Here is a 15,531-nt window from a genome sequence, read left to right as displayed (position 1 = left end):
TTATTTTTCCCTCACTACACACAAACACAACCCGCCCCTCCAGGTGTCCTTTCGGCCAATAGGAAAACGCGTCGCATCCCGAGTTGCAGAAGCTGCTCGCGCATGCGCCACCCGAAGAGGAAGGAAAGATTCGCTTGGGTCTGGAGCGGAGGCCGAGAGATGGCTCCTAGGGCGCATGCGCAGTGGCTGCGGCGGGGCTTCTAGTCCGAAGCGTCGTATGGAGGGGAAGGCAGAGAAGCGGCGATGGCGGGGTGAGCCTGCAGGGCCCGTTTCTCCCCTTCGTCCCTTCTCACTCCGCTCCCTCGCCTTTTCTATCAGGCCTTGTCTCGTCTTCCTCTTTCAACACCCTTTTTGTGGCACTGTCTCTTTAAGAAGTACCTGATAGCCATGTTAGGAGGATTGTTCTTCTTATTCTCGCCCCCAAAACAAACCAAGATATTACAGGTTAGTTATATTGGGATACTGTGAGTTTTCCGGGCTGTATGGCCATGTTCCAGAAGCATTCTCGCCTGGCAGGCATCCATAGATGCAGGCGAAACGTCAGGAGAGAATGCTTCTGGAACATGGCCATATAGCCCAGAAAACTCACAGCCCAGCCCCCAGTGATTCCGGCCACGAAAGCCTTCTACAACACTTATTATTATTATTATTATTATTATTATTAATATTTAAAACACATTAAAATCATTTGTGCCAACAAAATGTCAGTATAAATTCATAGGTCCCAATCAACCCCATCCATAAAATAGACAATTATAGTAATAACAACAACAGTTATCATTGTTATCATCATTATTATTGGGTTGCTGCGAGTTTTCCAGGCTGTATGGCCATGTTCCAGAAGCATTCTCTCCTGACCTTTCGCCCATATCTATGGCAGGCATCCTCAGAGGTTGTGAGGTCTGTTGGAAACTAGGCAAGTGGGGTTTATATATCTGTGGAATGTCCAGGATGGGAGAAAGAACTCTTATCTGTGTTTGTAGCAGTTGGCCAGATTGATTAGCATTAAATAGCCTTGCAGCTTCAAAGCCTGGCTGCTTCCTGCCTGCGGGAATCCTTTGTTGGGAGGTGATTAGCTAGCCTTGATTCACCTCCAAATAAAGGATTCCCCCAGGTGGGAAGCAGCCAGGCGTTGAAGCTGCAAGGCTATTTAATGCTAATCAAGCTAGCCAACTGCTACATTCACACTTGTCTCAAACAGATAAGAGTTCTTTCTCCCACCCTGGATATTCCACAAATATATAAATAATTATCTTTGGTTTTCTTTTCTAGCTGAAGAACTGATTCCTTGGCTGATTGGCTGATTTCTCTGCTTCTGACTCCGTGGCTCAAGTCACCATGTCGGGGGCAACAAGTAAGCGTGCAGCTGGAGATGGGGGCTCAGGGCCCCCTGAGAAGAAGGCCAACAGGGAGGAGAAGACCACCACAACCTTGATTGAACCCATCCGGTTAGGAGGCATCTCTTCTACGGTGAGCACTCAGGAGTGGAGCACTTTATTTGAAACACTCAGACTGTATACCACTCAGTTCTGCAATCATAACACTAATCTAAAGAGGTGAGAAAAATATTTGCTACACTCCTCAGAAATACTGTCAACCTGGGAAACATTCAAGGAGTAGAGTACTGAGTGATGTGTGGAAGGTAGTGGAAGGTGGTGAAGTCTTCAGCAGGGAATATTGATAGTTGCTGCACTATTGGATATGCCGAGTAGTGCTGGTAGGCTGTTTGATTCTCATCCCTGATCCATGACAATTGACTTTAAACAAAATTCTGGAAAGAAACACTGGGAAGTCTTTCCTATAAATATGCCCTGAGTTCTTAAAAAAAGACCATCAATTTTTAATAGATGCTACCAAAATTATATAAAATATTAAAGGACAAAATTAATAGAATCCCAGGTACGTTTAGAATAGAGATGTGGAACTTTGACTTTTGGGACAGTTTTGTCTAAAGCTTCTATCAGCCTTTCCCAGCTTGAGCAATGGTAAGGAAATGTGATAGTTGTAGTCCAAAAATTTAGAGCAGGGTCCTCCATATCTTTTTTTACTGTCCTTCTAGTTCACCATTGGCTGTACCTACTAGGGCTCATGGTGGTTATAGTCTAAAGATAGCTGGAAGATGATTGTAACTTATTCTTATTGCAGGAGCTCAAATGTTCTCCAGTATTCCTCAAAACTGGATGTTGACATGCATATATCAAAACTATGTGTTTGATCTGACCATTTAGTTGTACACTGGTGTTTAGAAGCCTGAAATGTTTGACATTTTTAGAAATAAGTATTGCAGGGCAACCCCTTCCAGTGCCTTATGGGGTTAAATAAGTATTGATTTATATTGTATTGGCTGGGAATAATTGTGCCAGGTCATGTTGGTCTGAGTCTCTTTAAAGGAAGCCCTGTCGCATTTAAATTTAGAATGCATTATGGATGGGAGAGGACTTTATTCTAGTAATGGTATGCTTGTATCTGTCATTATATATTTCATTACCTGTTCTTAGATTGTATGACTATGCTTCTAATGACACATGCTTGATCTAAAATGCTCCTGAGAAATGTTAATGTTTTCAGAAAGTGTTCTGTAGAATCACAATCTCTTCTCTGCAACAAGCAGTTAAACATTTAACAACTAAAACACCACACCTCAGATACATAATTGTGCATTGCCTTATGAGCGGATAAAATACCATAAAACATAAAACGATTGATAGAAAAGGCAGAGTTACATTACATACTAGATTTTCATGTGTGTGGATCTTTTTGGGTGCAGGAGGAGATGGACCTGAAGGTGCTTCAGTTCAAGAACAAGAAGTTGGCTGAGCGCTTGGAGCAACGGCAGGCCTTTGAGGACGAACTACGCGAGCGCATAGAGAAGCTGGAGAAGAGGCAGGCTACTGATGATGCCACTCTCTTGATTGTCAACCGATACTGGAAGCAGGTCAGTGTGCCTTCCTGAGTAATCTTTTTATTGCTACCTAAAGTTTCTTTTTGTCCAGTCTGCAGATACAAGTAATTTTAACACCCAGTGAAATCTTAAGAGCTTAATAAGATTTATACACGTAGCCTGAAGGCAATTTTATACAACATTTTAAATAATTGTGTGCATGAAACAAAATTTTGTGTGCTAAATATTCCACAAGCAAAGATGTCAGTATCCCAGCCAACCATGTAGACAGTTTTGGATTTTGAAATTCCAAATAAGGGATGCTCAACCCATTTTTAAAAGAGGGGCATATGCCATGTTGAGATCTGCTTTTGGAATCCCTCTTATTGTTAATTTCTTTCCCTTTCCTTGTCCCTCCTTATTCGTCTAGCTCGATGAGACAGTGCAAGTGCTCCTGAGACGTTATGATGGAAGTTGTGAACAGACCCAAGAAGAACCCAAGTTGGAAATTGTAGGAGGGGAGCTGGATCCCTCAGGCCTGGGACAAGAGGGATCAGAGAGAAGGGGTAAGCCCATCTTTCTGAATTGTTTGGAGTGTGATAGAAATGGGAAAGTGGACCAATACTGACCTGGTTGTTCTGATCTCTGCAGAGGCAGTCCTGTCCCCCATCACTCCTCCTGCCCCTTGGAAAGGAGGGGACCTTGTGCTGAATGAGCCAGCCCTTTCCTTCCTGGCAGCCTTGGCCAGCAGCAGCAGTGAAGAGATCGAGCTGGAGCTTCAAGAGCGCATGGAGTTCTCCAAAGCAGCTGTTTCACGTATTGTGGAAGTCTCTGACAAGATCCACCGGGGCACTGAAGAACTCTGCCAGAAAATCCATTCTCGTGGTGAGAAAAGGCAGTATTTATTTAGTTATTAAAATACTCATTTTCTGCTGTGGGAACTCAAATGAATTTAACCAGTTTAGAACATTAAAATATAATGTAAACAAACAGAAAACATACTGATTTGCCTGACTTATTAAAATTAGTCAAAGCAATGTTAGAGAATCTGAAGAGCCTACACACTTGCAGACACACTTGCAGATGTATATGAAATCAGATAAGCCAAAAAGTTTTTTTTATCAAGTGCCTTGTTTTTACTTAGTGCCAGGAGGACACCAATGTTGGTGCCAACCAGGCCTTTAAAGGATGAGTTCTTTGTGCTAAATTAGAGAAGGCCATGCACTACATTTGCTGGAGAAGGGGATCAGTGTTCCCCACATCTTTTGTTTCCTGCCATATGAGGCTCCATGTTGGGTATCATGTGGGGAAGGGAAATATGCAATGATTCATTAAACTCTGAGAAAGAATAGCTACATAGAAGACAGAATAACAGTAGTTGTTATTCTCCAGTGGTTGAATTAAGAAAGGAATTGTAGAGGGAGATTGATGGGCTGGATATTCTAGGTGATCTCTTCCTGCTCCTTCCAATAGAGTTTGACCAGCTAGAAGAAGCAGTGAAGGCTCTCAACAAGGACCTGACGAGAGAGAACCGGCATCTGCAGGATCTGACCACTCAGCTGCAGGAGAAGCACCATAAGATCTCCCTGGAGGTAGGTGCTAGTGCTCAGACATCACCAGAGGCATTGTGTGCTTGTTGCTGGCAGGAAGAAGGAACTCCTCTGATGTTGGTCTTGTCTGTTTATCTCTCCTCTTTCTTTGCCTCTTCAGTACACAGAGTTGCAGGACAAGGTGACTTCATCAGAAACCAAAGTGTTGGAGATGGAAACAACAATTGAGGACTTGCAGTGGGACATAGAGAAGCTGCGCAAGAGGGAACAGAAGCTGAACAAGCACCTGGCTGAGGCACTGGAGCAGGCAAGCTAAGGCCTGGGATGGCCCTTGAACTCTTCCAGTCTCACCCACACAAACACTCGTCTTGCTAAAAACAGCTCTTACATGGCACTTGGGAAAGTTACTCTGAGGACTATGGCTTTCATACTTTTAGAATCATAGAGTTGGAAGAGATCGAAAGGGGCATTCAGGGCCATCTAGTTGAACCAACCAATCAAAGCACCCCTGACAGATGACCATCCAGTCTCTGCTTAAATGTTTCCAGAGAAGGAGACTCTATCACACTCTGAGGCAGCACATTCCACTGTCAGGAAGTTCTTCCTAATGTTTAAATGGAATCTTTTTTTCCTGCAGTATGAATCCGTTGCTCTGTGTCTTCTGACCTGCCTGTGGGAAACAAAATGAGCATTGAAGGACACCATGGAACTATCAGCAGCACCCTGCCCTCTCCTACTCTAGAGATTTTAAAACTGACTTTTAAAAGAATACTTCTGAGATTTAGATAAGTGGAGATCTGGTTCAGACACGTCAAGGACATTTCCCTTTCCCATCATAATGAACGGTGTTTAGATAAACTAATACTTGTGGGATTTTTACTTGCTTTTTTTTGCTGCTGAAGGCCAAATTTACTATTGTTGCTGTGACCCAGGGGTCCCCAAACTAAGGCCTGTGGGCCGGATGCGGCCCTCCAAGGCCATTTACCTAGCCCTTGTCTTAAAATTTAGACTTAGGGTTGACCTAAATCTGAAACAACTTCAAGGCTCACAACAACAATCCTAATTTTGGATTATTTCATCGTAGTCCAGTCCCCCATAGTCCGGCCCTCCACTTAAAAAGTTTGAAGACCCCTGTTGACTAGTTTTGTGGTGAAAGGCCTGTTTTAAATATATATTGAACATTTTCAAGAAATACAGTTGTGGTCTGGAAAGTTATAAACATTTCTTTATTTCTTTGGCAGCTAAATTCTGGTTATTACGCATCTGGCAGTTCTGGCGGGTTCCAGGGTGGGCAGATCACACTCAGTATGCAGAAGGTAAGCAGGAGAAAATGGCTGGAGAGGAAGTACAGTGCAGACATTGACATTTCTTGGGTTTGGGATTCCATGGTGCTCCCCTTGCTGTTCCTTTGCTGACTTATTTTGTGTTTGGGTTTGCAGTTTGAAATGTTGAATGCAGAGCTAGAAGAGAACCAAGAACTGGCCAATAGTCGAATGGCAGAGTTGGAGAAGCTGCAGCACGAAATGCAGCAAGCTGTTAGGACCAATGAAAAGCTCAAGGTAGTGCTGATGGATGGGATGTCTTGGCAGAGATGTGAAAACAGAGTTCTCTTGCTTTCGGTCCAAATATTTCCATATTGGGCATTCTTTTCCCATGCTTAGTATAAAGTGTAAGCCAGTATAAGTAATACAGCATTTCTATTTCTTCGTACTGGTGCACCCAGTATCTCAGTGTTTTTTAAAATGAGCAAAAACACATTTCTTAGGTTGGGTTTTACTGATATACTTGAATATGTTGGCCACTGTGATTTTATGTGCACATTCGACACAACTTCCTGGCTCTCTTAACAGTATCCTTTTGTTATTCCTAACTTGAGTAGACTCATTGAGTCTGTCAGATTTATCTACATGTTGATTCACTATTCAAAAATAGATTCAGTGGGTCTACACTAGTTGGGACTGTCCAAGAGACTTTCAGTTCTTGTGTGAAGTGGGAGATACTGTGGATGGACCCAAATTTAATTCTTGTTGATTTTTTTGTTTGACTTCCTCTTCTGCAGGTGGCGCTCCGAAGTTTGCCCGAGGAGGCAGTGAAAGAGACGCTGGAGTACAAGGTGCTGCAGTCTCAGTTCTCGCTGCTGTACAATGAGAGCCTGCAAGTGAAAACACAGCTGGATGAGGCTCGGGCCCTTCTGCTCACCACCAAGAACAGCCACCTACGTCACATTGAGCATATGGAGGTGAGGGGACCTGTAGTGTACATATGTGTTCCACCTGTCAGAGTACTGAAAGAAAGGCATGCTATCTTTAGGATTTCAAACCTTTTAAAAGCCTGTTTTATTGTATGGTATTATTGGGTACTGGATAAGGTCTTGAAAAATCCTGGTTCCAATCCATATGAGTCATGTCCTTGTACTTGTTGCATCTTCTTGCTCTCTCCACTTGATCCATCTTGCAGGATTGTTGTGAGGATAAAGTAGGGAGGAAGAAAGTCATGTGTCGCCATTTTAAAATTAGAGGAGGAAAAGGAGAATATAAATTAGTTCCTTGGATGCTCCAAGGGCGAAAGACATACTGGGATCATCTGTTGACTAGCTCCATGTTAGTGACCTTTTGTCTTTCTTTGTGGCATTAGAGTGATGAGCTGAACCTTCAGAAGAAGCTGCGGACAGAGGTGATCCAGCTAGAAGACACACTGGCTCAGGTGCGCAAAGAGTATGAAATGCTGCGCATTGAGTTTGAGCAGAACCTGGCCGCCAATGAACAAGCAGGTGAGCGCACAGCTTATTGTTGGGGCTCAATGGTACACATGTGAACAAGTATTTCCTCATCCCATATGTATGTCACAGTATGATCTATTTTGGGCAAGTTTCCCTCTCTCCTCTGTGTCCCTTGAGATGAGTTAATGCCCCATTTTAGCTGTGAACACAAACACAGAAGAGAATTGAACAACATAAATGCTGGCAATCTTTTAGTGACTTATACATGCAAACATCCCTTTTAGATGAGGTACAGAGGGCTATTTTCTTGGCTTTGCATTCCATCCAAACACCTCCCACCTCCTAGCAGCTGCAAAGACCAGCTGCTTTTTATGATCTAAACCAGGGCTTCTTAAATTTTTCCTCTTGGGACCCCTTTTGGCCTGAGAAATTTTTAGGTGACCGGGGTATAAAAGTGTATTAAATAGGTATAAAAAAAATCACTGATAACAAATCAGCATTTGCAAGGCTTGCTAAACAGGCTGATTTTTCTTTTTACAAAGTACAACTGAATCATCTTCTGCAGGGTCCACTGTAAACACTGGTAATTTGTGTAAAGGTCGAAAGCAGCCACTAGATGACATTCAGAAAACTTTTTCAGGACCCCAACAATGAGCTAAGGGGACCCCATTTGGGCTCGGGATGCACAGTTTAAGAAGCCTTGATCTTAATAATCTCCCTCCCTTCTTTCAATTTTCCCATTTATGGTGGGTTCACTACTTTTGCTCCCATGGCCGTGCTAAGTTCTTCCATTTCTTTGTCTCTCCTCTTTTCTTCTCTCTTCCAATTTTGAACTGGAGGTCCCATCAATAGAGAGATGCGTCACCTGATCAGCAGCCTCCAGAACCACAACCACCAGCTGAAGGGTGATGTGCAGCGCTACAAGCGTAAGCTCCGGGAAGTGCAGGCAGAGATCAACAAGGTGGGTCTGGGATGGAGAGAGACTCCAGAAAGTCTTCTTTCCCATTTTTTTTTAAAAGGCTGAGATGAATCCTGAGAAAGTACATTAGGTAACTTTGACAAAAGCACATAATGCTGAGCTTCCTGTGCGACTCAGTATATTGTAGTAATGCTTACAGCTGGACATTAACCAACCCCAGATTAACGGTAGTCTTAGCAGCCCACCTCCTTCCCACCATTTTGTTCCTAGTTATATCTCTATAATTAGATGCCCAATAATTACATCATCTGAGGTTCTCCAGAGATTTCAGCAGAATATGTTATCATTTTGTATCTGATTATGAGGTCATAGCAGATGCCCCTTCCACTCTTCAATACACGCAAAATAGCTGTGGTGGAAGAGTTTGTAAGTATGGAAATTTTGATCAGTGCATGAAAAGAAAAACATCCCAACCTCTGCACTGCCTTCTGGGCATAAGGTTGACCTATATGCTATCAATAGGATGTCAGGCAGTGTATGATAGATCTGAGTGTGGAGCAGCTGTGGCTTTTTTTGCGTTGACGCTCCTTTTGGCTGATAAGGTTCCCAACCTTTTTTACTCTCACCAGAAAAATTCCCCATTATCTTTCAGTCAGCATTAAGTACCCTTAATTCAGTAGGAAATGAGCATTTTACAGGTGCCATGAAGGAAAGCTGTAAGCCATATTAAATCTTTCTGCCTTTAGGTTCGGATGCAGCAGAGTGGGTTTTCTTCTAGTTCAGCACCTCCGCCCCCCACAGCAGGAAATGAAGACCCTGGAGGGATGCACGGACCCCCAGGGGGAGCCACAATAAAAGAGGAAGAGGGGGCAGCCCATCCTGAAGTGAAGAAGGAGCCCAAGGAGATTCAAATCAAGAAGGAGCCCAAAGAAGAGCCAGTCACTCAGCCACTTGGGAGCCATGAGGGGGTGAAAAAGGAGGAAGAGGAGCCCCCTGCCTCCCAACCACCCGCCCCACAGCTGCCCCCGCCTCCCCGAATCAAGGAGCCTGAGAGGTCCAAGGGACGGGGTAGCGACCGAAGCGTGGATCGTGAGAGGTCCCGGGATCGAGACAAAGAAGCCTCTTCATCATCGTCATCTTCCTCCTCCTCATCCTCACGGGACCGGGAGAAACAGAAGGGTAGTGAGGATGCCAAAAAGAAGGATTCAGATTTGCTGAAACAGCTGCGGACTGAACTCAAGTGAGTGTTGTGGAGGATTCTTGGAAGATGTTTGAGGATAAATATTCCCTAGAGCAGAGCTTTCAAAACATAGGTGAAGGTAAATGTTTTTCCCTGACATTAGGTCTAGTCATGTCTGACTCTAGGGGTTGGTGCTCATCTCCATTTCTAAGCTGAAGAACCAGTATTGTCCGTAGACACCTCCAAGGTCATGTGGCTGGCATGACTGCATGGAGCGCTGTTACCTTCCTGTTGGAGCAGTACCTATTGATCTACTCACATTTGCATGTTTTCGAACTGCTAGGTTGGCAGAAGCTGGGGCTAATATGGGAGCTCACCCTGCTCCCTGGATTCGAACCGGCAACCTTTCGGTCAGCAAGTTGAGCAGCTTAGCGGTTTAATCCACTTCGCCACCGGGGGAGATTGGAAACATACACATACATAAATTGTAATAGCGAAAAAATGGGGATACAACTTGTTGCATGAAAACCTTTCATTTATATTTTAAAAAATATATTATTGCTTATTTCGGTTTCTTATTACATTTGTGCCACACACCTACACCCTACATCCGACACATAAACATGTTGCTACACATAGTTTTGATAGCTCTGCCCTAGAGGTTGAAGATTTTAGGATCTAAAAGTGGTTTGGCTATTAGTGTTTTTTGTGAGAAAAGTCTCAAATACAATTACGGACTAGAACTTCCATGTCATTTTCATCACTCTTAGATGTCTCTTGTCATATAGCTACAAATTTTTCTTGTATTCACATAATTTTAATGGCTCTCTTGGGCCCCAAAGCAACCCTTGCATTGCGTATTCTTTCTAAGTAAGTTCTTACAACTTGGGATCCAGTGGTTGGAATTGAGAAAAATCTTGGCATGCTGGGCTGAGAGGGGCTTTCCTTCATACTGCTGTTGCTTCCTTCCTTCCCCAGAAAGGCACAGGAGAGTCAGAAAGAGATGAAGCTCCTCCTGGATATGTACAAGTCTGCCCCCAAAGAGCAGCGGGACAAGGTCCAGCTCATGGCAGCAGAAAAGAAGACAAAGGCCGAGGTGAGGAGGAGGAGGCTTGCACAGGAGGTGCCTTTCTGCCCAAAATTGTAATTCTTCTGCACTCTACATTTCCATTGCTCTAGCCCAGGGGTGTGCAGCTGTGTTCCTGGGATCTTCAAAGGGCCATACTGTTTTCCCACAATATCCCTGCATTAAGTTGGAAGTTTTAAAGGTGTTCAGTTTTAAAAAAACAAGTATTTCTGATGTCAAACAGTGCACAAGACTCTTGCAACCTAGTTAAAAGGGCGAATTGCTGCTCAAAGTTTTGAGGAGTGATAATTATTCCTCTTTTCAAGGTCCAGAAAAAGGGCAGTCAAATGAATGCAGGGGGATTGCAGATTGTAAAATCAAGCCTTTGGAAGGCTGTACTTTGCCCACCTTTGAGCCAGGTGACATGAAAGGGAAATATGAAGTCGTTCTTTACTAAGAATAGCTCAGGTCCCTCAGAAGATGTCTTGTTTTGCTTTTTTAAAACTAGGTTTGTAGTTTGCCTTTTTGATTATAGTATCACATAGTGGGCTGGGCGGAGCCATATTAATAGTATATGTGTGTGAAAGAGAGAAAGCATGAAAGAGATCTTTTCTTTTTCTTGACATGATTGCCTTTGCAGGTGGAGGAGCTGCGGGTGAGGATCCGTGAGCTGGAGGAGAAGGAAAAAAAGGAGAGCAAGAAAATGGCTGACGAAGATGCTCTGCGAAAGATCAAGTTGGCTGAGGAGCAAATTGAGCACTTGCAGAAAAAGTTGGCTGCAACCAAGCAGGTATTTTGTCTGTGAGAGGATGCCTTGTGGGTGCCAGTAGGTTTGGACCTGATTGGTGCTCTCCATACATAACACAGTGCACATAAGCCCAAATAAACACTTGTTTTTGTCTGTGGGACAGGAGGAAGAGGCGCTCTTGTCCGAAATGGACGTCACAGGCCAGGCTTTTGAGGATATGCAAGAGCAAAACATGAGGCTGAACCAGCAGCTGCGTGAAAAGGATGATGCCAACTTCAAGCTAATGTCGGAGCGCATCAAGTCCAATCAGATCCACAAGCTGCTGCGTGAAGAGAAAGATGAGCTAGCTGAACAGGTGCTGGCCCTCAAATCTCAGGTTGGTGCTGAATTTGCAGAGTTTTTTTGTGGGAGTGATTGGAGAAAATAGGGTAGATTATGCTTTTGAAGATTAGTCATAGCCATTTTGAATTTACGTGTATAATCAGCCTTCCACATTCACTTGGGGTTAGAGTGAAATGCACAAATTAAATAATGCTTTAGGAATATCTAGTTCCTTTGATTTGACTGAGGTAAACTTCTACTTGAAGCTGATCACAGAATTGCTCTGGAGGACCAAAAAATGTCTGGAGAACTGTCCTCTCTGGGAATCTCTCAGTCTACCAGCATGCACTGTGGTCAGGTTCCAGTGGAAATTGACCCTAGAGGCACACAAGAGGACCTAGATATTCCTAGAGAGAATATTTTAATCAAACCTGTGAATAATCAGATGCACAAAAGTCAAACCCACAAATGTGGAGGGACAACTGTATACTTAGTTAATGAAGTAAATATGATTGGGGATTACGTCTTTAATGAAACATTTGGTAGGGGAGGCATAAATAACATGGAAGGAAAAAAACAGGTTGCTAGAAATGGAGAAAGTTAAACATGCTTTAGCAAACTATTCTGAATAAATACCTTACTGAGTTTGGAGTGAGCTTTGAAACCACTTCCTTTGTCTCTCCCTCTCCAAACTGGCAGAGTTGATCTGCTCTCTGCTGTAAATATGTATTATTTTGGCTCCAGTGAACCTTCTGTTAGCAACCTAAGTAGTTCATCTTCAATCTAATCCATACCCATTCGTGTCTGGAAAACCTTTGTAAAAAGAAAGCTTCATTTCCAAAGGCTTCATTGCTGGAGGTGTGCCTGTCCTCAGGCTTGTGGCCTTGGCTTCCTTGCTTAGGTTGACACCCAGCTGCTGGTGGTGCAGAAGCTGGAGGAGAAGGAGCGTGTTCTGCAGGGGAACCTGGCCACAGTCGAGAAGGAGCTCACCCTGCGCAGCCAGGCCCTGGAGCTCAACAAGAGGAAGGTGAGGAGGCTTTCCAATTAGGTGGGATAGAAACAAGATAAGCTGTGGGAACTCGTGTGGGAACAAATGGGATTGTTATTTGAGTGACATAATCAGTAGTGCTCCACAACACCAAAGATGACACATATGCAGAACCAGGTTTTTGCAGGTGAATGGCTCTTCTGAACATCCTGCCATAGATAACATGTAAACACAAGGCCATTTCTGAATCTGGCCTGCCATGTCATTTTATGTAGTTTGCCAGATGCTGGACTACAACTCCTGTACTCCTCACTATTAGACATCATTAGAGTTATGTTGTCAAAGGCTTTCATTGCCGGAATCACTGGATTGCTGTAAGTTTTCAGGGCATGTTCCAGAAGCATTTTCTCCTGACGTTTTGCCCACATCTATGGCAGGCATCCTCTGAGGTTGTGAGATGTATTGGAAACTAAGTCAATGATGTTTATATATCTGTGGAAGGTCCAGGGTGGGAGAAAAAACTCTTGTCTGTTGGAAGCAAGTGTTAATATTGCAATTAATCACCTTGATTAGCATTGAAAAGCCTTGCAGCTTCAAAGCCTGGCTGATGCCTTCCTGAGGGGATCCTTTGTTGGGAGGCAGCTGAGGGGGAAAAGGAAAGGGCCTGAGGCTGTTAAGAATTGTGGGAGTTGAAGTCCAAAACACCTGGAGGGCCCAAGTTTGCCCACACCTGCCTTAGGGGGTAGAAACGCGATAAGAGAAATAAAAGCGAAGGTTCCTAAATTCAGGACCCAATCTCAATTTGGCATAGTTGGCCACTAATTTAAGTTGTGTGCCTTTGAAAAGAGGGCTACAGATTTGCACTACTTTTTCCTTGCAGGCAGTGGAAGCTGCCCAGTTGGCAGAAGACCTGAAGGTGCAGCTGGAGCATGTGCAGTGCAAACTGAAGGAAATCCAGACCTGTATGGCTGAGAATCGGGCTGCCAAGGAGAAGGAGTCCTTCAACCTCAAAAGAGCTCAGGTACAATGGGGGAGGTCCTGCCCTGCTGAAATATGTATAGTAAGCACAGACGGTCCCCAGGTTACAAACATCCAACATTCATCCGACTTCTACTTTCAAACGGGGGTTGGACAACAGGAAGTGAGAGGAAATTTACCTTTAGAAAGGGAGATTCACTCATGGGGAAAAGGGGTCTCCACTGAAGCTTTATCACCAATCCTTGTTTCCACAACAAGCCAGTTTTTTTCAAAAAACCATTTAGCACAGGGACAGAAAGTGAGGCCATACCTTCTGAACAGGAGCACAGAGCAAAACAGATGTTACAGGGATGTTAACCCCTTCCTATGCTATCTGATACAATGTAATAATAATTATGATTCATTATATTTATATTACATGCAATATTACTAATAGTATTGCAATATAGTCGTATAATATAATATATTTTATGTATATATACTTGTAAACCGCCCTGAGTCCCCTTTGGGGTGAGAAGTGTGGGATATAAATGTTGCTAATAAATAATAAAACTTTTTTAAACTTCAGGGGTCTTGTTTCATGACTCATGATTTTAACGTCATTCAAGTCATTGAATCTGAAACTGCGTAGGTTGTCAAAGCAAGACACTGGGTTACAAAGCAAGACACTGAATGTTTCCAAAATAGTTTTGATGCCTGGGTTAAATGATGGTGCAAATGTGTACAAATTGATGTTGGCTATGTTGAACGGTAGTTTTGTATAGAGGATACTTCAGGCTATGATCTGTAGCAACTTCTGCTGTTATATGTTCAGTAACGTTTTCACGACACAGGAGGCAAGGCGTTTTAACCCGCCCTCATTCTAATATCATTATTACTATTGTGGTTATTATAATTACTAGTACCAGTGGAAGGAGTAGTAGTATCATTATTATATGGAATTATAAACAAAATACTTTATTATAACAGGAGTGGGTGCCTTAACAGATTGACTTACATCTCCTTCTCTCTAAATTTGAAGGGCTTTCATGAGAAAATTTAAGTAATTATTCGATGCAGTCTAGAGCCTTAAATCTTAAGTCTTGGGGGTCCACCGCCACAAAAGGTATTTAAAAGTGGGTCCATGGCTAAAGAACCACTACTGTAGGATGTTACTAGAGTTAATGTCTATAGGGAAACATTTCCAGATAAAGAGGCATTCTCTTTCATGCTGCCCAGCCTTTGAGCTCACTGACTTGCCTCCTTTTCCCAGGAGGACATCTCTCGCTTGAGGCGCAAACTGGAGAAGCAGCGCAAGGTGGAGGTGTATGCGGATGCGGATGAGATCCTGCAGGAGGAGATCAAAGAGTACAAGGTGAGTGATGGGAAGAGGAAGGGTTGGATGTGCCAGGGAGTAGAGATGTGCTGGCAAATGGGGAATGCCAGTTCCTGTTGGGCTGTTCCCACCTCCTATGTGTCCCCTCCTGCCTCTGCAGGCCAAGCTCACCTGCCCCTGCTGCAACACCCGCAAGAAGGATGCTGTCCTCACCAAATGCTTCCATGTCTTCTGCTTCGATTGCGTCAAGACCCGCTATGACACCCGCCAACGGAAATGTCCCAAGTGCAACTCGGCCTTCGGAGCCCACGATTTCCACCGCATCTACATCAGCTGAATTGCTGGCCTCTGTTTTCCTATCCAAGGGGATTCCTTTCACAGACTGCCTGGATCTCTTGGTTAAAGACCTGTCTTGAGCGCCTCCAAGTCGCATTCCCATCTGTTCTCTGGCTCTCCTTTCTGTTTAAAATCTGTTCTGTGAGGCTTCTTTTCAGTGGATCTGTTTCTCGGTTGTTTTTGTTTCCTCCCTTCTGTACCTTTCGTCTTCCTGGGTCTCTTCACTGGATACCCCTCCTCTTCCCTCCCTTGGTATCCCAAATTATTTTTCCTCCTGTTCTTCTTCCCTCTTCAAATTGCCTTTGGGCTGCTTTGTTTTTTTTTTTTTCTTCTCTTCTTAAGCCATTTTGAAAACTTCCATGGCACAAGTTCACTGCAGGCAGCTGTCATGCAGTTCCAATGCTCTCTTACAAAGAGGGGCTTTTTTCTTTTATCAGTTATTTTAAGGATTGCTTTCAGTGTTTTTGGAAGTAAAAGCTGGAGATATTTCTCTGTTCCTCAGAAGGCAGTGTCTGTCTCTTTGTTCTGGT

At 43.7% G+C, this 15,531-nt stretch overlaps 1 protein-coding gene across 1 annotated transcript; it reads left to right on the top strand.

Moving 5' to 3' along the window:
* The first annotated feature begins 92 nt into the window (after window positions 1-92).
* Window positions 93-15,505, top strand: rnf40 (ring finger protein 40). Its single transcript, XM_003227696.4, has 20 exons — window positions 93-251; window positions 1,273-1,470; window positions 2,768-2,935; window positions 3,312-3,447; window positions 3,533-3,766; window positions 4,355-4,473; window positions 4,592-4,738; window positions 5,673-5,747; window positions 5,871-5,990; window positions 6,491-6,670; window positions 7,066-7,201; window positions 7,990-8,111; window positions 8,816-9,309; window positions 10,228-10,345; window positions 10,956-11,105; window positions 11,227-11,439; window positions 12,286-12,411; window positions 13,253-13,393; window positions 14,603-14,704; window positions 14,826-15,505. Exons 2-20 carry the CDS (start codon window positions 1,339-1,341, stop codon window positions 15,000-15,002), a joined length of 3,090 nt encoding a protein of 1,029 aa, XP_003227744.1. The 5' UTR covers window positions 93-251; window positions 1,273-1,338; the 3' UTR covers window positions 15,003-15,505.
* The last annotated feature ends 26 nt before the right edge of the window (window positions 15,506-15,531 follow it).

This window comes from Anolis carolinensis, chromosome 6 (genome assembly GCF_035594765.1).
Source record: "Anolis carolinensis isolate JA03-04 chromosome 6, rAnoCar3.1.pri, whole genome shotgun sequence".
NCBI lineage: Eukaryota > Metazoa > Chordata > Lepidosauria > Squamata > Dactyloidae > Anolis > Anolis carolinensis.
The sequence above is the reverse complement of the archived record's forward strand: the minus strand, read 5'-3'. Positions and strand labels throughout refer to the sequence as shown.

Coding starts and splice junctions, on each gene's coding strand:
- rnf40 (XM_003227696.4), top strand. CDS start 1,339: ATGTCGGGGGCAACAAGTAAGCGTGCAGCTGGAGATGGGGGCTCAGGG. Junction 6,671..7,065: donor GTCACATTGAGCATATGGAG/GTGAGGGGACCT, acceptor TTGTGGCATTAG/AGTGATGAGCTGAACCTTCA. Junction 11,106..11,226: donor AGTTGGCTGCAACCAAGCAG/GTATTTTGTCTG, acceptor TCTGTGGGACAG/GAGGAAGAGGCGCTCTTGTC.